Genomic DNA, 24529 nt, shown 5'->3' with positions numbered 1-24529 from the left:
TCTAGAGAGATTTCATAGCACACTGTGTTTGGCGCTACACGCACACACACATATGCTCGCAGGCATGCAGACACATACACACACACACACGCTTACGCACACTCACACACACACACACACACACACACACACACACACACACACACACACACGCACACACACAGCACAGCACAGTACACAGAAAATCACATCACATCACATCACAGCACAGCAGAGCACAGTGGTGTCCAGCATGCATTTGGACTACTTATAAATACATGTTGCCTTTTTTGTATGAAATAATGAGCCATTGTTTTGAGATGCCCTTATTCCCTTCCCTGTGTGTTTGTGACCTAGGGGGGTAGGGCACATGCAGAACATGCAGGCCTTCAAGACTGTGTGTCCCCTTCGAAATGAATTGCATTTGGAAATTGCCACTGTTGTCAAGGTAAATATTTAAAATGGGATGGAACCAATCAGGTAATAGCTGGTATAGGCCTCATTATCAGAACGTCACTAATGATTGCTATTGACCACATTTTCTATTTGTTGTCATTTCAACAGAAAGGTACAGCAGAGTGGTACGAAAGCATAATTTCACACTTCAAACCAGAGGAAGGGGTGAGTTGGCACCAATGAAACATGATAATGATAAATATTGTTCACTCTACTACCCACTCTACTATCCCCCTTCCCTCCTGTAGTCCTTGTCGCCCTGTTTGTTCTATCTGTCTTGCCTGTGTCTTTTTTTCTGTTGTACTGTCCACTTTTTTTTTTAAACATCTTCAGGTCGCTATATACAGTGCCCTGCATAAGTAATGGGACAGTGAAACATTTTCTTTTCTTTTGGCTTTACACTCCAAAAGTGGATGGAGTGGATTTGAAATAAAACAATTACTATGAGGTTAAAGTAGAGATTCTTGAAGTACATATTGGTTTCATTCATTCAGACATTAGACACAACACTTTTTATGCATAGTCCCTCTGTTTCTGGGTAGCCGAAAGTGATTGGACAGATGCATCAAAACGTCCAAATTAAGCACTCATGTTTAGTATTTTTGGTCGACAATCCTTTGAATGCAATGCCTGAAGTCTGTGACCCATTGACTCCACCAGACACTGGGTGTCTTCTCTGATGATGCTTTGCCATGCCTGTACTGTAGCCATCTTCAGTTGTTGTTTGTTTTGAGGTACTTTTGTCTCAAATTGTAAATACCAAAATCAGGAAATTAAATGTTAAATTGTATTAGTTCATTGTAAACTTTTTGGCCCTAAAAAAACTCCCTTGAATCATAATTTAAGTATGGTGACTAAAGAGAACTGTCCTGGTTGTCAGAGTCTCTGAGATGTTGGATGCTGTGTTGATACAGGCTCTGGAGGAGCAGCTGAGAAGGCTGGTTCAGGTGGTAGACACTGTATGTGCAGATGTACAGAGAGGACAGAATGTCTACAACAAGCTCTTCTACAGGTACAGACACTGTTTTCCACAGTCTGACCTTTTGGTTACAATCTAGATTAATTGGCTTCAAGTAGAATCACATTGACAATGCCATTACCATGTGCTCATTGTCTTTTCTCTTCCTTCAGTGCAGTGAAAGTGGATTTCCTTAGCATCTCATACAGGCAGTTGGAGAAACTGGTAAGTAGTGACTGACATGGATGTCTTGAAAAGTTGTTCAACCGTTCAATCTTAAGAAACCTCATCAGACATAAGGTATTTTCTGATGGATCCAGTACATGCATGATTGTGTGTGTGTGTGCCCTCCTCTGAGGGGAGGCTTCTATGACCAACTTTGGGATGATGGACTCATGTTCTCCCCTAGGTAGCAGATGATGTGAGTGTTGCCATGGAGAGGGTGTGTGGGACTCTGGAGCAGGAGAGCTCGAGGCTGACTCAGACCATGGGAGAGACTCTCTTTGAGCTCTACATGTCGTTGAAAACCCTCAAACACTTCAGAGAATTCCTCCCTCTCAAGTTAGTCACCAAGAAGGCTCTGTCTTTTAGGGTCAGACTTTGGATAATGGAGCTTGGTTATACTTGAATGTGTTCATTCAGTACAACACCTATCTTGTTACTAAAAGTTCCTGTTATAGACTTGATATGATTCCTGTGTTTGATATCCTGTTATTACCTTTTGAATATTACTTTGTCAATTGTTCATGGCTTTCCTTCTTTCTCAGGGATGCTAAAATGTTGTCCTTGACTGGCTTTCACAACTGGTTCAAGACCTCTATTCACAAGTGGCTGCAGATAGTCCATGATAGGTCCTGTGACAGGATCCGCAGAGCAGTGGACACAGACCAGGTGACACAGGGTTTTGTTGAACTGTCTGTGGAATTTGTTGGACAAAATAGCATTATTTGCTAATACAATACACTCACCGAACACTTTATTAGGAACATTATACTAATACTAGGTAGGGACTGGGTAGGGACCTCCCTTTACTCTCAGACCAGCCATGAGGACATCACACAATTCCAGCATATTTTCAGGTCCACTTTCAAGCTGTGAATCTCCCGTTCTACCACATCCCACAAAGGTGTTCTATCGCATTCAGATCCGGTGACTGTGAAGGCCACTGAAGAACATTGAACTCATTGTCATGTTCATGAAACCAGTTTGAGACGACTTTTGCTTTGTGACATGGTCCATTGTCATGTTGGAAGTAGCCATTAGAAGATGGGTACATTGTGGCCTTGAAGGGATGCTAAATAACGAGTGGGTACTTCAAAACTTCAAGTTGCGTCTGATGACAAAAAAAGGAAATCAGATTTTTTGCTCAGAACAACTTTGAACGCTGATTTGAAGCCTTTGCCGTTTGCGAGTTCTTTGCAACTCGACCATATCATGACACATATGGTCAGCAACAATACTCAAATAGGTTGTGGAAATTAGGCGAATGATTGATTGTATTAACGGGCCCAAAGTGTGCCAAGAAAACATTCCCCACACCATTACACCACCCGAATGAATGAGAAGGTGTACAGATATTCCTAATAAAGTGTTCAGTGAGTGTATGTATCGAAGCACACTGATGTTTTATGGCAGAACAAATGAGTAACATGGTCAAGGTGTATATCTATAATTTATTGAACTTACCGCAGTATATGTTTGTTATTTCTGTGCATGACTGCATACAGACGCACAACAGTGAAGATAAAATGTGAGTGAGTGTGTGTGTGTGTGTGTGTGTGTGTGTGTGTGTGTGTGTGTTTCTGAACTAAACAGCTGGAGAAAATGCACAAGCAGGCCAAACACAGCTCCTCTGCGGTGGATGTCACAGCATGCTTCAGCCAGGTGCGGGAGTTCTGGTCCCAGCTAGCCTGGCCAGACTCTGCAGGTGCCTTCATCTTCGTCACACGCCTGACCGACGTGAGTACCACTTTTGTACACACACACACACACACACACACACACACACACACACACACACGCACACACACACACACATATACATATACACACACCACACACACACACACACACACACACACATATTCACTGAACAGCTCTACAGGTGGCAACCCTCAATCAAAAACATTGCAGCAGAAATCAGAACACAAATTGAGTGTTTCGCGTTCATGACATGAGTGTGGTTTGTGTGTTGTAGAATTTTTGCAGCGAAGCTGTATGTTACTCAGAGATGATAAAGCGCAAGATTGAGAGGAGCCAGCTGGGCCGAGACCACAAGAGCCTCACAGTGCAGGTAACGCCTGTGGGAACACAGGAAGGGGGGCTACTGGATGACGTGGGAAGTAAATGTCAGCCAGTGTTCGCTCCCTAGCAACACAGAGACCACTGCGGGATATCCACATAGTAGTATGATATGTCTACTTACTGTCCTCTTTTCAATCATTCACTTCCTCCTCTATCTACCCTTTCTTCGCCTTGTCTCTTTTCCTCTTTTGTTTCCCCACCCCTTTTGTGTGCCTTCTCTTCCTCCTGTTGTGTTCCCTGGGTCCTGGTTAGCTATGCATCGCTCTCAACAACACGGAGCATGTGCGTGTGTTCCTGGGCCACCTGCCCCGTGATCTGGACTGGCAGGGGGTGGAGCAGGCCATGGAGGAGTCGTGCGGGGCAGAGGGGAAGGAGCAGGTCAACAAGGCCCTCAACGGGCAGCTCTACAACGTGGACATGGACCTGCAGAGAGAGGCCAAACGCCTCATCACCCACCTCACTGACAAGGTCCCTCTCACTTACTGTAAACATCTCCCCTGTCAGTCACGCTATCAATCATTCACCTCAATATTAATATAATAAGAGCCTGTCACGTATACAGTATAGCATCATTTATGGTTTAGTGTTATTCGATTGTACGCCGCTTTGGAATAAGGCGTCTGCTAAATGTAAATGTAAATGTTATTCATGGCTGTTAATCATTAGCCAGGTTTCCTAGCGATATACAGGAGCGTTATGCTATTCTGTTTGTGTGTCTTGTGCAGATGCTTTCAGAGCTGACAAGGTGCATCCAGCACATCAGCCTGTCCCCTGACTCCATCAACAATGATGATGTAAGAATCCATTGAACCAGACTGAACGACTAAACAGTACATTGTGTATGCTGCTCCTTTTGTGTGTCAGCCTGCTGCTTTATGCTACTGCAGCAGTCAAGACATTTCCAATAGGTCTTTCTTAAAGGAACAATCTAGGATTGGTACATCGCTTTTTGGACTTAAATTAATTATATATAACCATTGATTCTTGAAGAATATAACTTATAAAAACTTCACACGCTTAGTTCTGTCTTACTGTCTTACCCCATCAGAATCCAAAATATAAGGCTGTTTTACATAGTTAGGTTGTTTTATGTAATTGTAACACTGTTATAGCTTCAACACATGGTTGAAATTATAATGTTGGTCTCATGAGTCAGTCCTTGCATCCATAGCTCTGTCTATGAATTTGAGAGTGGTTACAGTACATTCTCCAGCCCCATCCCTTGTTTACTAAAGTGGCAGGAGAATTGTTATTGTTTGCATTCCAGATTGCCCCTTTAAGACTGTGATTGTGACATTATTCTAGGCGGTGTCCCCCCTCATGAAGTACTTACATGACACTCTAGTCATCCTCAGTGAGTCTCTGGTGAAGGAGAATCTGGCAAGGTAATTACCTTCCTCACTCCTTAATCTAACTGTACATTTTAAACACACACACTGTAATGATACCCTTCCAACACTTGGCACTCTGACAGTGTTCATCATCTAGCCGATTGTAATTCCACATGAACATGCATGACGTAGTGTGGGATAGTTCATTGACTGTTTGTTTGTCTATTGTTCAGTCATGATAAACAAGCGTGTGGAGGTGGAGGCTGGGTGTGGGGGTGGGGGGCTGAGTGTGGGGATCGGGGTGGGTGCTGGGTGGAGGTCGGGTGCTGAGTTGGGGGTGGGTGCTGGGTTAGGGATGGCTGACTAACCCGAGTCCTCATGTCTCAGAGTTCTACACAGTATGTGGGAGCTGCTCCTCAGAATGATCCTGGATGCCGTGGCAGAGAACAGGGGTGTCCAGGTGGAGTTCTACAACCGCTTTCAGTACACTGTCGAGGTCAGTGCTCATCTGTATGGTCTCGTGTCAGTCAGTCCTCAGAACCAGACTATGAACCAGACTTATAAAGCTAGACACAGCAGCTGTGGGAAGAGGGTAGTCCCCAGATGCCGTCCTAGATCAGTCAGAAGCAGAGTAAAAGGCGTAGAGATAGACACACACTGTTCTATTTTTATCGTAGTAGGGCTTCACCCTCTCTCTCTCTCTCTCTCTACTACTGATGTTCCCTATTTCTTTCTCATCATCATCATCATCATCTTCATCATCATTAGCTACTGTTTCCCTGCTGTTGTGGCATCATTACCATACATTAGATATTCATCAGATCTCTTGGCAGCAGTTCAGTGCTGAGGGGAGTTCCCACAAGAATGACAATGTGAGAGTTCCTGTATTCTAATGGAGCAGAGCTGGCAAGGGACATACAACATATTAGCATGAAAAGTCATGAAATGCTAAGTGCTTAGGTAGAGCATGTCATGTGGCCTACGGTTGTCCCATTTACCTACCGGCGGGTTTTCACTCTTGTTAGTGAGGATACAGAGAGCCCTGCTAATGCACCTAGATGTATGCTGCACATCAAGGCGAGTGGTTACTGTGAAACTGTTAGAGCAAATTATTAATAATGGCAGCCTGTTTCGTTTCAAGATGTATAAGAAAAAGATATTTAATATTCTTCTGCAGAAGGAGAAAGTTTACAAGCACGTCAGACAAGTCTTAACCGTGAAAGTTTCTCAAAAAGTCCAGATCATTCATTATCTCTCAGTATTTATGCATTCAGGTACCCTCAGGTAAGAGGTCCGTCCTCGGGTGGGGTCTAGACCGATCATGAGCAATGGGTGTGGTTTTGTACATTGAGGAAGATGATGGGGGATGAAGGTTAAGGGGGAATCGGCCCCCACTTTCTCCTAGGGACACAAAGGTGAAAAAGGAACACAATAGCCAGAAACTGGTTTAGTCTGGTCTTAGAGTACTGGGTCTGGGGAAACACAAAAGTCCAAAACTGTTCTAGCTGGCTTGGTCCATCTCGGGAGAAAAGAGAGCAATCAGGTCTTTGTAATCATTTAAATGTGTCTGTTGTCTAGTCAATGTCAAGCTTCAAGTAGAGAAACTGGTTTCATTGTGTGGTTACAACAGGAAATCAGTTTCTATAGCTTTGCCCTAGATATCCAAAGTTTGAATCTTAAATGTAGAAAAATGTCTTTTACATATAATAATTTTCTCTCACATTCCACACTTTTTAAAGATGTAAACTCTTAAAACAAGAACAATTAGAAAAATATGGTTCAAGACATTTTGGAGAAAGAAATAATAAAAAATCATCACAACCCAAAAATCCTAAAAATAACAACCAAACTTAAAATTAAACACAGTACATCATACACAAGACAAAAACAATTTAAAAAAATAAATCCAAACGACCGACGCCTTCTTGATTCTTGCATCTTCAGGGTCAGAGGTTACTAGCACTTGACCCCAGTTGGAGAATTTGCTTGCTCTTCAATCTCTTCCTAATCGGTCGTCGTCTGTCAGTGTCATTGAGGTTCAGGCAGTCGTCTGTCTCCTTCCATGTTGGACATGGTCTGGGGAGTGGTCTTTAGCACCATCGAAAACATGATGCAGGCACTCACCAGCATCCTCACTAGTACAGGTGTCCACACTTTGGACCCTGGCTGGACTCACAGGTATCTGTTGACAGATCCAACAATCAGAGTAATTCATCCTCGAAGCAAAATCTCTCATGATACTAGTGGCATAGTTTGGGTGGGATTGTATTCCCATCTGGTTAGAATCAATGTCCATTTCTTTTTTAACCATGGTCTAAGGCGTTGGTTCTCTCTTTGGATGTTGGTTCTGTGGGTCATGTGAGGCTTGTGAAACCATAGTTTGTGAACCCATTAGAATTGTCATGGCAATAATCCAGAAATGATCATGTGTCTTTCCTCCTTGAAACGGCCAGGCTCTGATTTGAAGGCTCGGCGGCCCGGGCTGTTGAAACTGGAACATTGTCGTCGATGGTCGTTTGGTGGTTCTCTGCCGGGTCTCGTACTCTGGCGTTTGTTTCTCTCTCTGGCGGGTTTGGCACCTTGGTGGCTGCTTCCTTTTCCGGCGGGTTTGGCACCCTGGTGGCTGCTTCCTTCTCTGCCGGGCCTGGCACCCTGGTGGCTGCGTCCTTCTCTGCCGGGCCTGGCACCCTGGTGGCTCTGGTTCATCACCCAATCATCTGGCTCTCTCTCTGGCGGGCCTGGCCACCCTTATCGTCATCTCCTCGGTGTTCTCTGGTGGGTCTGGTAACCCTGGTCGTCGCTTCCCTCTCTGGTGGCCCTGGTTCATCACTCAATCATCCGGCTGGATATTGCGTAGCACGCCGTCTCTGGATTCTGGTAAAACGGCTTCCACTCTGAAATATATATCACATTCTTGCCGTGGCAAAAAATCAAGTGTAGCTGCAGTGATACAGGGCCACCACTGGTCTGTCTGAGGAGACAGTTAACAAATAAAAAAAACTGCAACAGAATTTTATGTCTAATCAAACCAACATCTTAATATCAAAATAGGAAACGGTAGAACATTTTTGTGTGATTTGAAAATCATAAACAAATGTGTCATGTTTGATGATGTCAAAATATACTTACTGAAAAATCATTCAAAAACAAGAAAAACCAGGGTTATTGTTAATGAGTTAGTGGGAGTTAGAGCAATCAAAAATATAGTATTTTATGAGCCTCTGATACGACAGGCCACATGGTTCTTTTTCCAATACATCATGGTCTGAACAATGCATGAATACCAAACAGATCTATATAATTTTGGACAGGTTTATGCAAAAAACTCAAAATGGAAAGTGATCAGTTCTCCCAGAGTTTTACACATAAACCCACCTTCTTGAGAATAGAAATAACTCTCAGGGTCTTTCTGCGCAAGAAAGCAGCTCCCCATGACTTGGGTTAGAAAATATAAAACCTTGCCTAATGCAAAGAAAATTGTTTTTAAAATAGAAAACAGAAACTCAAAAACCGCTAGGGTCTCTTTTTACAACAAGAACATTCAAAACTCAACAATTTTCCTAAGATATACAAAAAACTGGACCTGTACCGGGATAAACAACAATGATAGACTATTTCCTATTTCTAAAAATCTTACTGGCTTACTGTATTCTTAAATGTCAAAAAGAAAAATTACATGTTAGGTACTAATACATGAGGCATTCTCACATGGACAGCATGCTGTGGTCTATTCTGAGCTGTGTCCATGTGGCCTCTCTCTCCCTGTTGTGTCAATGAGTCATATGATTCTGTTTCCCATGGTTAGGAAACCTTTTTGACGTCGGACAGGATCTGTAGGAATGGTCGCCCCTACCACAATTATAACATGCAAAATCCTTAACAACCTGCTGCCTATTATTTGTTTGTGGCTGGCTATGTTGTTCTCTAGAACGTTTCTCTTGTCCTTCATCAAATCTAATTTGTGCAGCTTGTAGACGCACCTGATTCTGTAGCAATTTCAAAAGTAAACCCTCTTCTGAGTTCTTGTGTTTGTCCTCTGCCATGCGTTCCCACTTTCTAAAACAATCCCAATTTATCTCATTCTTTGCTAACGCTCAGTGTCCCATCGTCTATCTGTACAGTATAGTACAGTGGATAGTGTACATAGCCTTTATTTATGTAAACCAGCTCCTTCCCTTCTTGTGTTTTTTTTAAAGTTTTTTTTTTTTTCTTTCCTAACACCAGGGGAGCCACCCCTCCTAAATTTCGTTGTTTGGTACCTGTACTGTAGCAATGACAATAAAGTCCATTCATTCATTCATTCATTCATTTATTCATGTAGCAGGAAAAGATGAATACTTAGACCATAACCCCTTAGCAGGACCAAGAAGTGGTGTCACTCTCTCTGAACGACTTGATTCTATACTAATTTTAAACTCAAAATCCAGTTATTTTCAAGGGAACAATATAGATACAAGGATTCTTAATAGGACTAGATGTTAAAATCCCTAAATAATTAGCACAACAATTGACTGAGTGGAGTTGGAGATGTCCTCTTGGGTGGAGTGGAATTTGGCAATGATCACGTGGTGCCACCAGTACGACACATCTTCAGTTGTGGTCCCCGACCTCATTGGGTGTTTCGGCCATTTATCACAAGACACCCTCTGCCGAGGTTGGCCCACCACAGGCTGATCAGGCCTGGGTGTGTGTCGCACGGTGGCACCACGTGGTCATTTGGGAGCCCATGTTGGGTCCCTACGTTTCAGCCACAGCCAGTGACTGCTCCGTTCTGCTGCAGTGGACAGTTCTTTAATTGCCTTCCGTTGGGCCTGTCCTCTGATCCCTACTGCCCTCAGGAGCCTTGTGGTGGAGCTGGCTACAAAGCCTCTGCAGCCCACCTCCACTGGCCACACCTTCACGTTCCAGCCCCGCCCCTCTGCTTCGACTGCTAAGTTGGCATACCGCAGCCTCTTCCGTTCGAATGCCTCATCGATGGCCTCCTCCCATGGGACCGTCAGTTCTACGATGAAGACACGCCGGCAGGACTTGGACCACAGGACTAGGTCTGGGCGCAGGTTGGTCGCTGCAATTTCGGGTGGGAAGGTGAGCCTCTGGCTGAGGTCTACCCGCATTTCCCAATCCCGGGCTGCGTTCAGTGGGCCTGAGTCTGGAGGTGATGGCTTGGTCCGCTGTTTCTCCCCTTCCCGGATGAAGATTGTTTTCCGTGGAAAGGTAGTCTGGGCATTTAGAGGCATGGCGTTGGTGGTTACCCTCTTGTGCTCAAGTTCGGCAGCCAAGCACTTTAGCACTTGGTTGTGGCGCCAGGTGTATCTTCCTTGAGTTAGACTGGTCTTGCAACCCACCAAGATGTGTTTGAGGCTTGCTGGGGCTGCACACTGGAGACAGGCTGGGTCCTCTCCATACCAGAGATGTAGGTTGGTAGGAGAGGGCAGGACATCATATGTGGCTCTGATGATGAAACTTAGCCTATTAGACTCCATGCTCCACAGCTCGTTCCATGTGATTTTCCTCCTCTCCACGCTCTCCCACTTCATCCAGCGGCCTTGCTGGGCTTGGGAGACTGCCTTGGCGCACCTGGCTGCTTCCTCCTGGTGGCGCACCTCCTCAACCACCATCTTCCGCCGTTCGGTTGGAGTAGCCTTTTGCCATGTGGGTGTTGTTGTTTCCAAACCAAGGCCCCCTCTGCCATGTTGGACATGCCCCACTATATCCCGGTGTCTGAGGGCGGTCTTTGCCACCGCAACTGCTGCAGATGGCTTCCATTTCCTCCCCGTTGCTATGATCGGAGCAGCACCTCTGACGAATGGATCCCGGGATTCTGTGAGAGTCATTTCCAGCCTTGATTTGGCACATTTGTACTCCTCCACCAGGCTTGAGATTGGTAGGGAGAGGGCTCCGTTGCCATACAGGCCTATGCTGCTAAGGCCTCTCGGCAGTCCAAGCCACTTCCTCACTTGTGCATTCACCAGTCTCTCCAGCCGGTTGGCATGGGATAGTGTGACCTCGTAGATGCAAATTGGCCACATGAGACGGGGCAGCAGCCCAAACTGAAAGCACCACAGCTTCAGCTTCTCAGGGAGAGCAGTGTTGTTGATCTGCTTGAGGCCACTGATTGTATCCTGCCTGAGTTGTTCCACCTGCTTCGAGTCTTTGAGTTCTGCGCTATACCAGCGGCCAAGGCTTTTGATAGGCTTCTCCAGAACTGTTGGTATTGGCTCGTTGTTGACGTGGAACCTCTCATTGGCGAGCTTGCCTTTGACAATGGAGATACTGCAGGACTTGCTGGGTTTAATCTCCATTCGTGCCCATTTGATGTTTCCCTGGAGTTTATCCAGCAGGCGTTTGGTGCATGCGTTTGTTGTTGTTATTGTCGTCATGTCATCCATGTACGCCCTGATTGGAGGAAGACGCAGCCCGCTCTTCAACCGTTCCCCTCCAACGACCCATCGGGATGCTCGAATAATGAGCTCCATTGCCATGGTAAACGCCAGTGGAGAGATGGTGCAGCCCGCCATTATGCCTATCTCGAGGTGCTGCCATGCAGTTGTACTGGCTTGTGCTGTAACACAAAACTGGAGGTCCTGGAAGTAGGCTTTGACCAGCCTTGTGATGCCCTCTGGGACTTGGAAGAAGTTGAATGCTGTCCACAAAATCTCATGAGGCACTGACCCGAAGGCATTGGCAAGATCTAAGAAAACCACATGCAGGTCTTTTTTCATCTTCTTGGCCGTTTGTACCTGGTGCCAGATAACATTTGTGTGTTCCAGGCATCCTGAGAATCCACTTATCCCTGCCTTCTGCACTGAGGTGTCGACAAAGTTGTTCTTCTGCAAGAATACTGAGAGCCTCTGGGCCACAACACTGAAGAAAATCTTTCCTTCCACATTCAGTAGACTGATCTGGCGGAACTGGTCGATGGTTGAGGAATTCTTCTCTTTGGGAATCAGGATCCCTCCTGCCCTTCGCCATGCCTTTGGTATGATTCCCTTTTCCCATGCCACTTTCATTAGCTTCCAGAGGTATTTCAAGACGCCTGGACTGTTCTTATATAGCCTGTATTGAACGCCGTTGGGCCCAGGGGCTGAGGCTGTTCTTGCCCGTTTTACTGTGCTCTCAACTTCGCTTCATGTAGGGGGCCTTGTTTCCATCTGGTGCTCAGGTGGTTGGATTGGTGGCATGTCATCCGGAATGCTGGCTGGCACATGCCTCTGGTTGTCGGAGTAGGTCTTCCTCAGGTGCTCCTCTAGTTCCCTTATGGGTACTTTGAGGGTACCCGTTTTCTCCTTGACAAAGAGGTCTTTGACGAACTTGTAGGGATCTCTGTAGAAGGCAGTCCTCGTTCGCTCTTTCTTCTTGTGTTGCTTTCTCAAGCATTCTGCTCTTCGCAGTGTTGCAAGACGCTGCTTGATGTCGGCCTGTAGTGCCTCAAGTCCTTTCCTTTCTACTTCTGTGGCCTTCTTCCACTGTTTTCTCAGGCACCTTCTTTCTTTCACAAGTCTTTCAATCTCTTGTTGTCTCCTGGACTTGAGATGGGCTGATGGTTCCTTCTGTGTCCCATGGTTCTTACTTTTCACCCCAAATCTCTCTGCTCCATAGCTGTAAATGATCTCTCCAATCTTGTCCAGCTTTCTTTCCACGCCCCCTTTCAGACCTTCTAGAAGATGGACAAGGTCTGTGTCAGTGTTTTCCCACTCCTTTTTCTGGCAGGCTTTAGGCCACAAGATTTGAGGCTTCCGTCCATTCATCTTCCTCTCTACTGCTGTCTGTGGCTGGATAGGCTCTGGACTCATGTCCGTTGATGGATCTGTGCTTGGTTGAGCTTCGTCTGGGGTTCTGATACCCTGTGGACTGTGGTGAATATCCTGCCACTGGGCTTCACTCGACTGATTTGCCCTACCTCTGAGGAAGTAGTGGTCAATGCGAGGCACCTCGCTAAGCTCTCTTAGGCACTTTTTCCTGCCCTGGTGGATCTTGAGACCCTTCTCTGATGTTATCTTTTTCCAGCCACAGATGCAGCTTTGTAGCTTGTGTCCTGCCAGTGTTGTTACTCCGTCAACTACCGTGCTGATCATTTGATTCGTTGTCATTTCCGTTCCAGGGTCTGTTACCGTGTGATCCGCCGTTGAGTCATCTTCCGCCCCCGCTCTCGCAGACTCTAGGGGTGTTTTTCCTTTTGAACTTTTCGTAGCCATAGTTGGGTGGAACCAAGTCACTGTGTAGTGAAAGGCTCCTGCCAACACGGGTAGCTAACCCATGCCAGCCCCGTTGGGGTTTGTTCCCTCCTGTCAGCTGTCTCTTCAAGCCGTCACCAGGTCTTTCCCAGGTTGTCAGCTGCCCTTTCGCAGCGGTCACTGGTTTTGACACCAGACATCAGGATTCTTAATAGGACTAGATGTTAAAATCCCTAAATAATTAGCACAACAATTGACTGAGTGGAGTTGGAGATGTCCTCTTGGGTGGAGTGGAATTTGGCAATGATCACGTGGTGCCACCAGTACGACACATCTTGAGTTGTGGTCCCCGACCTCATTGGGTGTTTCGGCCATTTATCACAAGACACCCTCTGCCGAGGTTGGCCCACCACAGGCTGATCAGGCCTGGGTGTGTGTCGCACGGTGGCACCATGTGGTCATTTGGGAGCCCATGTTGGGTCCCTACGTTTCAGCCACAGCCAGTGACTGCTCCGTTCTGCTGCAGTGGACAGTTCTTTAATTGCCTTCCGTTGGGCCTGTCCTCTGATCCCTACTGCCCTCAGGAGCCTTGTGGTGGAGCTGGCTACAAAGCCTCTGCAGCCCACCTCCACTGGCCACACCTTCACGTTCCAGCCCCGCCCCTCTGCTTCGACTGCTAAGTTGGCATACCGCAGCCTCTTCCGTTCGAATGCCTCATCGATGGCCTCCTCCCATGGGACCGTCAGTTCTACGATGAAGACACGCCGGCAGGACTTGGACCACAGGACTAGGTCTGGGCGCAGGTTGGTCGCTGCAATTTCGGGTGGGAAGGTGAGCCTCTGGCTGAGGTCTACCCGCATTTCCCAATCCCGGGCTGCGTTCAGTGGGCCTGAGTCTGGAGGTGATGGCTTGGTCCGCTGTTTCTCCCCTTCCCGGATGAAGATTGTTTTCCGTGGAAAGGTAGTCTGGGAATTTAGAGGCATGGCGTTGGTGGTTACCCTCTTGTGCTCAAGTTCGGCAGCCAAGCACTTTAGCACTTGGTTGTGGCGCCAGGTGTATCTTCCTTGAGTTAGACTGGTCTTGCAACCCACCAAGATGTGTTTGAGGCTTGCTGGGGCTGCACACTGGAGACAGGCTGGGTCCTCTCCATACCAGAGATGTAGGTTGGTAGGAGAGGGCAGGACATCATATGTGGCTCTGATGATGAAACTTAGCCTATTAGACTCCATGCTCCACAGCTCGTTCCATGTGATTTTCCTCCTCTCCACGCTCTCCCACTTCATCCAGCGGCCTTGCTGGGCTTGGGAGACTGCCTTGGCGCACCTGGCTGCTTCCTCCTGGTGGCGCACCTCCTCAACCACCATCTTCCGCCGTTCGGTTGGAGTAGCCTTTTGCCATGTGGGTGTTGTTGTTTCCAAACCAAGGCCCCCTCTGCCATGTTGGACATGCCCCACTATATCCCGGTGTCTGAGGGCGGTCTTTGCCACCGCAACTGCTGCAGATGGCTTCCATTTCCTCCCCGTTGCTAGGATCGGAGCAGCACCTCTGACGAATGGATCCCGGGATTCTGTGAGAGTCATTTCCAGCCTTGATTTGGCACATTTGTACTCCTCCACCAGGCTTGAGATTGGTAGGGAGAGGGCTCCGTTGCCATACAGGCCTATGCTGCTAAGGCCTCTCGGCAGTCCAAGCCACTTCCTCACTTGTGCATTCACCAGTCTCTCCAGCCGGTTGGCATGGGATAGTGTGACCTCGTAGATGGAAATTGGCCACATGAGACGGGGCATCAGCCCAAACTGAAAGCACCACAGCTTCAGCTTCCCAGGGAGAGCAGTGTTGTTGATCTGCTTGAGGCCACTGATTGTATCCTGCCTGAGTTGTTCCACCTGCTTCGAGTCTTTGAGTTCTGCACTATACCAGCGGCCAAGGCTTTTGATAGGCTTCTCCAGAACTGTTAGTATTGGCTCGTTGTTGACGTGGAACCTCTCATTGGCGAGCTTGCCTTTGACAATGGAGATACTGCGGGACTTGCTGGGTTTAATCTCCATTCGTGCCCATTTGATGTTTCCCTGGAGTTTATCCAGCAGTCGTTTGGTGCATGCGTTTGTTGTTGTTATTGTCGTCATGTCATCCATGTACGCCCTTATTGGAGGAAGACGCAGCCCGCTCTTCAACCGTTCCCCTCCAACGACCCATCGGGATGCTCGAATAATGAGCTCCATTGCCATTGTAAACGCCAGTGGAGAGATGGTGCAGCCCGCCATTATGCCTATCTCGAGGTGCTGCCATGCAGTTGTACTGGCTTGTGCTGTAACACAAAACTGGAGGTCCTGGAAGTAGGCTTTGACCAGCCTTGTGATGCCCTCTGGGACTTGGAAGAAGTTGAACGCTGTCCACAAAATCTCATGAGGCACTGACCCGAAGGCATTGGCAAGATCTAAGAAAACCACATGCAGGTCTTTTTTCTCCTTCTTGGCCGTTTGTACCTGGTGCCAGATAACATTTGTGTGTTCCAGGCATCCTGAGAATCCACTTATCCCTGCCTTCTGCACTGAGGTGTCGACAAAGTTGTTCTTCTGCAAGAATACTGAGAGCCTCTGGGCCACAACACTGAAGAAAATCTTTCCTTCCACATTCAGTAGACTGATCTGGCGGAACTGGTCGATGGTTGAGGAATTCTTCTCTTTGGGAATCAGGATCCCTCCTGCCCTTCGCCATGCCTTTGGTATGATTCCCTTTTCCCATGCCACATTCATTAGCTTCCAGAGGTATTTCAAGACGCCTGGACTGTTCTTATATAGCCTGTATGGAACGCCGTTGGGCCCAGGGGCTGAGGCTGTTCTTGCCCGTTTTACTGTGCTCTCAACTTCGCTCCATGTAGGGGGCCTTGTTTCCATCTGGTGCTCAGGTGGTTGGATTGGTGGCATGTCATCCGGAATGCTGGCTGGCACATGCCTCTGGTTGTCGGAGTAGGTCTTCCTCAGGTGCTCCTCTAGTTCCCTTATGGGTACTTTGAGGGTACCCGTTTTCTCCTTGACAAAGAGGTCTTTGACGAACTTTTAGGGATCTCTGTAGAAGGCAGTCCTCGTTCGCTCTTTCTTCTTGTGTTGCTTTCTCAAGCATTCTGCTCTTCGCAGTGTTGCAAGACGCTGCTTGATGTCGGCCTGTAGTGCCTCAAGTCCTTTCCTTTCCACTTCTGTGGCCTTCTTCCACTGTTTTCTCAGGCACCTTCTTTCTTTCACAAGTCTTTCAATCTCTTGTTGTCTCCTGGACTTGAGATTGGCTGATGGTTCCTTCTGTGTCCCATGGTTCTTACTTTTCACCCCAAATCTCTCTGCTCCATAGCTGTAAATGATCTCTCCAATCTTGTCCAGCTTTCTTTCCACGCCCCCTTTCAGACCTTCTAGAAGATGGACAAGGTCTGTGTCAGTGTCTGTGTCAATAGCATTAGTAGTTAAAATAGCCTAAAGAAAACACACAAGGAATGACTAAGAACAAAGAAACAGCTGTAATGTCTTATCACAAATAAGAAGACAATTACTTTAACAATACAATTAACAAACAATCTTGTAAGATTAGCACTGCCTTTTACATATGCACTGAGTCAACAGATAAAGGAAAAAACTGAAGTATTAACACTGATTAACTTATTAAAACTGGAGTTCAGAACTTTGGTTAGCTCAATGAAACTCTATTATCATACATGGAAAATTCAGAACTCCTGACTGGCTCAATGAATTTTATGGATAAGTACTGAAAATGTGTTCCCACCTCCCCACTTTTACACAGAACTAAACCTCTGTGTAATAAACCCAATCCTAGATTAACCTAGGATTCACTGATTTGGACCTCTGTTAACCAAAAACAGCATCTCTCCCTGGTTAGGCCCTCTCTGTAACCAGGTGAACAGCAACTCCCCCTGATTAGTCCCTCTCTGCAATCAGGTAAGCAGCCACTCCCTCTGGTTAATACTTCATCTGTAACCAGATAACAGCAACGTCTCCGATTAAATACCGTTCCGTATACAAATTAAAATCGACAGGCTTACCGTTTGTGTGTTACGTAGACAGTGTGCTAAGGCCCTGATCATCCGCTCTCAGCCAATCAAAAATAGAGGGGATCTCTTAACCGCGTCACTTGCTAGGTGAAACGCGAGAGTCTTGTTCCTTCTCAACTTTTCATAATAAAAAAAAACAGCTCGTCAGCTGAAAATGGCTGAAAGCGGACAAAACAGGATACCCTCGCAGCCGTTCCCTTGTTTCCTCGTCGCCAAACTGTTAGAGCAAATTATTAACAATGGCAGCCTGTTTCGTTTCAAGATGTATAAGAAAAATATATTTAATATTCTTCTGCAGAAGGAGAAAGTTTACAAGCACGTCAGACAAGTCTTAACAGTGAAAGTTTCTCAAAAAGTCCAGATCATTCATTATCTCTCAGTATTTATGCGTTCAGGTACCCTCAGGTAAGAGGTCCGCCCTCGGGTGGGGTCTAGACCAATCATGAGCAATGGGTGTGGTTTTGTACATTGAGGAAGATGATGGGGGATGAAGGTTAAGGGGGAATCGGCCCCCACTTTCTCCTAGGGACACAAAGGTGAAAAAGGAACATAATAGCCAGAAACTGGTTTAGTCTGGTCTTAGAGTACTGGGTCTGGGGAAACACAAAAGTCCAAAACTGTTCTAGATGGCTTGGTCCATCTCGGGAGAAAAGAGAGCAATCAGGTCTTTGTAATCATTTAAATGTCTAGACTCAAACAAGTCTGCTGGCCTTGATCGGCTCGAACCCATGTTTTTGAAAGCTGCTGCACCTGTCATTTCCGCTCCCATCACACAGCTTTTCAACATGTCTTTTGAGCTGTCTGTCTTTCCTCCTGACTGGAAATCCGCGCTGGTCTTTCCCCTCTTTAAAGGTGGCTCTAGCTCCGACCCCAACTGCTACAGGCCCATCTCCATCTTGCCGTGCCTGGCCAAGGTCCTGGAGAAGCTGGCTCTCAAACAGCTCAACCACTTCATGGCCTCAAACAACATCCTGTCTAACATGCAGTCTGGGTTCCGGCCTGGCCACGGGTGCATCACAGCTACCTTGAAAGTTATGGATGACATTCTCACTTCCTTGGACTCCAAGCAGGTCTGCATCGCTGCCTTTATCGACCTAGCTAAGGCCTTTGATTCTGTCATCTATTCCATCCTTCTACAGAGGCTCTCCAACATTGGTCTCTCAACAAACTCTTGCAACTGGTTTGCCAGCTATCTAACTGACCGAGTTCAGCAAGTGAAGACTGAAAATATCTTGTCAGACCATCTCACCATCTCTAAAGGGGTGCCTCAAGGCTCCATCTTGGGACCAACGTTGTTCTCAATCTACATCAATGATGTAGCAAAAGATGCTGGCAAATCCCAGATCCATCTTTATGCTTACGACACCATCTTGTATTGTGCAGGCCCTTCACTCCACTCTGCGGCTTCCACTCTACAACTCAGCCTCACCTCCATTGAGCAGTCTTTTCATCGCCTCCATCTTCTCCTCAACACCAAAAAAACAAAGTGCATTCTTTTCGACCGGAGACCTCGTGTCAGCAGCCCCCCTAAGATCTTCTGTGTTGACGGTTCCGAGCTGGAGTTTGTCTCTTGTTACAAATACCTTGGCCTTTGGCTGGACTCATCCCTTTCCTTCACCACCCACATAAAGCACCTGCAGACAAAAGTCAAAGCTCGCCTAAGCTTTTTATACCGGAACAAGGCCTCCTTCACCCGTGCAGCCAAACATACCCTTGTCAAGATGACCATCCTGCCCATATTTGACTATGGCGATACCATCTATAGGATGGCATCTCAGTCTGCCCTCAGGAAACTCGACACACTCCATCACTCCGCCATTCGTTTTGCCACTAGTGCGCCTTTCACAACTCACCACTGTGTTCTGTACACCCTTGTAGACTGGACATCTCTTCACAGCAGACGGCTCTGTCACTGGCTTCATATTATCTACAAATCCATACTTTGCAAAACACCTTTCTACCTCTCATCCCTTCTGCACCTCTCTCACCGCCCCGTCATCGTTCTAAGATCCAGTGATCTTGTCCGACTCACCATCCCCAAAGCCCGTACCGTAGTCGGGCGCAGCGCTTTCCGGTTCGCTGCAGCACACGACTGGAACACCTTACAAAACACCCTCAAACTCACCGCCCTCACCTCACTCACTGCTTTCAAACAAATCCTGCAGCGAACCATAGTCGATCAATGCACCTGTTGATCACCGTCTCTCACCCATCCCATAACCCATCACTGCCTCATTTTAAGTACCCCTGCTCCACTACCCCCGCTATCCCTCACCTCCGCTCTTCCTCACCCCTACCTCCTCCGTCTCTCTCCCCTCTCTCTGACTGTTAGTATTTTAATGCATCTGTATTTGCCAGTGTTTTATTGTTTTATAGTTTTATTGTTTTATTGTTTTATTGTTTATTGTATTACTTAACCTTGTTATATTTCTAGCTTCCCCCCCCCCCCCCCCCCCCCCCCCCAAAGAGCCATTGCTTTTTGGTCATGCTGCATAAATAAAGGTTAAATTTAAAAAAATGTGTCTGTTGTCTAGTCAATGTCAAGCTTCAAGTAGAGAAACTGGTTTCATTGTGTGGTTACAACAGGAAATCAGTTTCTATAGCTTTGCCCTAGATATCCAAAGTTTGAATCTTAAATGTAGAAAAATGTATTTTACATATAATAATTTTCTCTCACAAAACTGAAAATGGGCCATGCCAGTACACTAGAGCAGAGGTAGTGGTGGTCTAGTGGATAGTGAGTTGGACTTGTGATCGGAAGGTTGTGAGTTCAAATCCCACCTGAAACCACACCACTACTAGTGTGCCCTTGAGTAAGGCGCTTAGCCCTCAGTTACTCCAGGGGGAATGTCCCTGTAATTCGTAATTGTAAATCGCTTTGGATTAAAAGCGTCTGCTAAATGGCAAAAATTGTAAATTAGCAGACACCATAGCCTAGCCTGAGCTCCATACTCTCTCCACAATGTTCTCTCCTCTTAGGCCCTGGTACAGTTCTTCCATGCGGAGGGAGAGGGACTGGCCCTGGAAGAACTGAAGAATGGAGATTACAAGGTAGGAGCACCAGTGGAAGCTAGCAAACTCTATCAATCCTGATTGTGGTTGAGTGGAGGTTGGGTTGGTTGATCAGCTAGTGTGTGTGTGTCCCCCCTACTGTTCCAGGCCCTGGAGGAGGAGCTGAGGCTGAATAAGTGCTCGTCCTTTGAGCTGATCGAGCAGTACTTTCTGGAGAAGATCTCCCAGCAGGTGGGCTGCAGCCCGCTGGGGCACCACATCTGACACAGGGGGGGTGGGTGGATTGGGGCGGGGGGGTTACTGTAGACTGAACTATCCCAACCTTAGTTTTTCTTTAGCTGCTAAGGCTCCTTAGCAACAATGATTTAGGTACAGGAATAACTTGATCGTTGGTTGGTCTAGATGAACAATTTATTCATAATGCATAACATATCCAGCAACAGTTGGATAATGAGGATGTGCCTTTCAGAGAACACTGAAGCATACCCGCTTTGGCCGTGTCAGTGTGAAGTGTTACTATGATGTTACTGAGCAGAGGCTGACTGTAGAGATTCTTCATGCTGCTGATCTGATTGCTCTGGATGCCAACGGTAAATATCACAGTCACATTGACATGCAGCTCCCGTTTGTCAGCAAGACCAATCCTCTGTTTCAGCCATTCCTCACCCCTTCCCTCCTCTCTCTGGTCCCCCACAGGACTGAGTGACCCCTTTGTCATTGTGGAGCTCTGTCCCCACCATCTTTTCCCCATGGCCAAGAGCCAACGCACCCAAACGAAGCTCAAGACCCTACACCCAGTGTTTGACGAGCTCTTTTATTTGTGAGTATATTGGCTTAGTAGCCAACCTACACACACACATACAGGGAAGGAAATTGTATTGTGATTTGGGATGATATATAACCTAACTATCTGAATGTAGTGTTGCTGTTTCTGAGGGTTTGACACATCCTCTCCCCTCTGTGTTCCACAGTCATGTGAGCCCTGAACACTACAGACACAGGTTTGCTTGTTTGACCTTCACTGTGATGGACTATGACTGGCTGTCCACCAATGACTTTGCTGGGGAGGCTGTGGCCCCCCTCAGTGACTTCTGCTGGCCAGGGAGACCCAACGCCTCTGCTGCCGGCAAGACCGTCCAGCCTGTGATCCTGCATCTGGCTCGTAACAAACCCAGTGGTAAGTCACGTGAGCTCTCTGTATTGTGAGGGAATGGGTCTCCAGGGAGGATAGGGACTTTAAGTCTGGGAAGGGTTTCCAATTACTTGTGTAATTCAACATAGCAAGCCATTCAATCTAAAGGTAATTGTGTGAGGCCAGGCGTTGTTGGTTCCCCTCTCATCTCTATTTGCCATGCCCATCCAGAGAAGCCAATCATGAGGATGCTGGATGCACGGACAGGAGACAGGGAGGCTCAGGAGTTTGTGCGGAAGCTGAAGGAGATTGAGAAGTCCATGGAAGAGGAGTAACATGTCACTGTTGGCTCTGGTGTATTGGTGTATTCTGACCAAGTCTTGCCAATGTGCTTTTGTACTTGTTGTGCTATGTTTACAATGTTTACTCTATCAATTGCTCTTGTATGTGCTGTCAAATATGTCCTGATAAAAAACACGATAAGGCATACAGTATTACAGTTTTTTTTATTGGATAGCCTAGAGTCCTGTCACTGTGCTGTATTTTAGTGTCTCAGTTTACCAAGGGTCCTATCTGAGAAACATGCTAAATAGTTTACAATATACAGTGATTGCTATTACATAATATATTTTGTAAAGATATCTTTAATGTCATCTTTGTTGTGTTATCTTTCATATATTATATAACTTTGCATCAGCCACCAATTTGCATTTGTATTTTCATTGGAATTCCCATGAGTCTTCTGAAATGTTAGTTTTTTTCCGATCATTTCCGAGTTTACAGTCAATTAGCACAAGGATAGGAGTGAAAAACCCTGCAAGAAGCCATCTGTAGCCATTTTTTGTATGTAAACACAAGGAGTTTCTTTCCTCCCATTTTCACATAGTGATGCCATCTGTGCTCAGTTATGACCGATAATTGAATGGTTTTATCTCTTCTGATTATTCAATGTATCCCTAAGAGGAATAGAGTATCAGTCGTATATTTGTTATTGTAAATGTGAATTATTTGTCCTTGAATTAATGGACTGTGATGATGTTTATTGTACTATTCCTATGAAGCTGTCTATGAACATGTGTAAAGATTGTATTTGAATATGATCACTTGTTCTGTTGTCAATTGTGTGTTCTTCATTTGTTCAATTAATCGAGTCCTTTTTGGCAAAATGCGTTGAAAATTCAAGTTGGAAATTAATTGAAAGAGACATTCCATAACTACAGTTTTATAAAATCAGATTACCCAAATGTACATTTTGCTTACTGATGCCAAATCTTAATTGAAAGGACTCACAAATACAGTTAGACACCAAGCAAAACATTGTTCAGGAATCATTAAAAAACAGTCATCTGTGTTCAACTGTGAGTCCCAGGATTGATTTACATTTCTTCCAGACTGACAGATTCCACTAGATTTGGCCTCTGTTTACCCTTTTACAGCTCTTCTCTAATATCTGCCAGGTTTGTCTGCCTTCTCTATCACTCCTCTCTTTCTCACTCTCTTTTATTCTTCCCTCCCCCCTCTCTCTCTCTCTGTTCCTGTCACTTCTGTCCCCGATTCAAGGCTTACAAAAGGAAACACCAGACTTCTGTTTACAGTCACTCGGGCTAGGCTACACGATGACGAAACACAATTTCGGAGCGATCTGATCTCTAGCCACACAAACGTTTTCACACCGTTGCACAAATGATTGATTGATTGATTGAAAACTTTATTAGAAGATTTGCAGAAGTAGGTACATGAAAGTACATATTACATACAAGGTCAACTAACAGGATAAAAACCCAAGAAAGCCACTGGCTTATTTCAATTGGGGTCCTTGATTCTCAATTCATCGTTACATGTAAGACAGACAAAAAACTAGTACTATCTACAAGATAATACAGACAAATAACTAGTACTATCTACAGTTGAATCTCTGGCCACATGGAATTACGTATTACAGGATCATTCAAGTACACTGGCCATGCGCGTGCTGGTAGACCCAGGAAATTATTAAAGTATAATTGAGACACTACTGTAAAACAATAGAAATTCATGCATTTTCATTAATTCGGTGGTAATGTCAACTCCCACAGTCCCGATCAATCTCCTCTCCACTTACATTACGTCTGCATCTAAGATATGGCATATATATATATATATATATATATATATATATATATATATATATATATATATATATATATATATACACTATTAATCTGTGTAACTTGAGGTTGTATGAAAAGAGCCGATGCATAATAAACTTTATGATAATTATTGAGGTGCCTCTCGCTAAGATGTTTCTAAGACGTTCAATGATCTCACAGCATTGGTTCAACTGTAGGCTATTTATAGCACAGGTCATGTGTTGAATGCTTGGGTCATCTGCTTCCATTCATTTTCATTCATTCGGTAGTAATGAAAACTCCCGCAGTCCCGATCAATCTCCTCTCCACTTATATTATGTCTTCATCCAATATATGGCATATATACGCTATTAATCTGTGTAACTTTAGGTTGTATGAAAAGAGCCAATACATAATAAACGTTATGATAATTGTTGAAGTGCCTCTTGCTAAGATGTTTCTTTAAGACGGTCAATAATGTCATGTCTTTGCACTACCTGCTGTCTGCACTCAAGTTTTATATTTGCATTTATATATATTTATAGATGTTGTTAACGTTTGCTATTTTGTTGTTCAAAGAATAAAACTGGAACCTGTATCACTATATTGTGTGAAAATAACAATGATACAGTCAATGAATCTGCAGGGACCATATACACCAATCATTCAAACTTTATTTATATAGCACAAGTCAGGATTGAATGTTTGGTCATCGGCTGGTTTCAAGAGTTTTGAGACATTCGCAAGAAACACAATGGGACAACAGAGACTGAACGAACGCCCATGCTATGCTTTTCCATTCAGAAAATACATTGATCCAGTGATACATTGATACATTGACTAAATGTTACGTGCCTAATGTCTAGCTCTTTGATGGGCACACTTGTTACTTGCCGCTTTCAGTCAATTTTATTTATATAGCACAAGTCATGCACTGAATGTAACTTAAAGTGCTGAACAAACCACAATACAATACATTCTCCACCTGATCACATTAGTCACGCTACTTGCACCCATA

At 45.6% G+C, this 24529-nt stretch overlaps 1 protein-coding gene across 1 annotated transcript in view; it reads left to right on the top strand.

The window, feature by feature from the left end:
- baiap3 (BAI1 associated protein 3) overlaps positions 1-21738 on the top strand; it is a gene marked incomplete at both ends in the record, with an annotated part of 33481 nt that extends 11743 nt beyond the window's left edge. Inside the window, 18 exons of the mRNA XM_080522328.1 lie at positions 337-427; positions 544-600; positions 1350-1447; positions 1567-1618; positions 1803-1954; positions 2161-2284; positions 3209-3352; positions 3591-3686; positions 3950-4165; positions 4423-4491; positions 5003-5082; positions 5416-5524; positions 20239-20310; positions 20419-20502; positions 20741-20861; positions 20968-21091; positions 21243-21448; positions 21635-21738. Of these exons, the coding sequence (XP_080378454.1) occupies positions 337-427; positions 544-600; positions 1350-1447; positions 1567-1618; positions 1803-1954; positions 2161-2284; positions 3209-3352; positions 3591-3686; positions 3950-4165; positions 4423-4491; positions 5003-5082; positions 5416-5524; positions 20239-20310; positions 20419-20502; positions 20741-20861; positions 20968-21091; positions 21243-21448; positions 21635-21738 (1999 nt within the window). The remainder of the gene's footprint in view (positions 1-336; positions 428-543; positions 601-1349; positions 1448-1566; positions 1619-1802; positions 1955-2160; positions 2285-3208; positions 3353-3590; positions 3687-3949; positions 4166-4422; positions 4492-5002; positions 5083-5415; positions 5525-20238; positions 20311-20418; positions 20503-20740; positions 20862-20967; positions 21092-21242; positions 21449-21634) is intronic.
- Between the last annotated feature and the right edge of the window lie 2791 nt (positions 21739-24529).

This window comes from Nansenia antarctica, assembly GCF_963989245.1.
Source record: "Nansenia antarctica genome assembly, chromosome: 2".
NCBI lineage: Eukaryota > Metazoa > Chordata > Actinopteri > Argentiniformes > Microstomatidae > Nansenia > Nansenia antarctica.
Note: the sequence above shows the minus strand (reverse complement) of the source record. Positions and strands in the feature narration are given on the sequence as shown.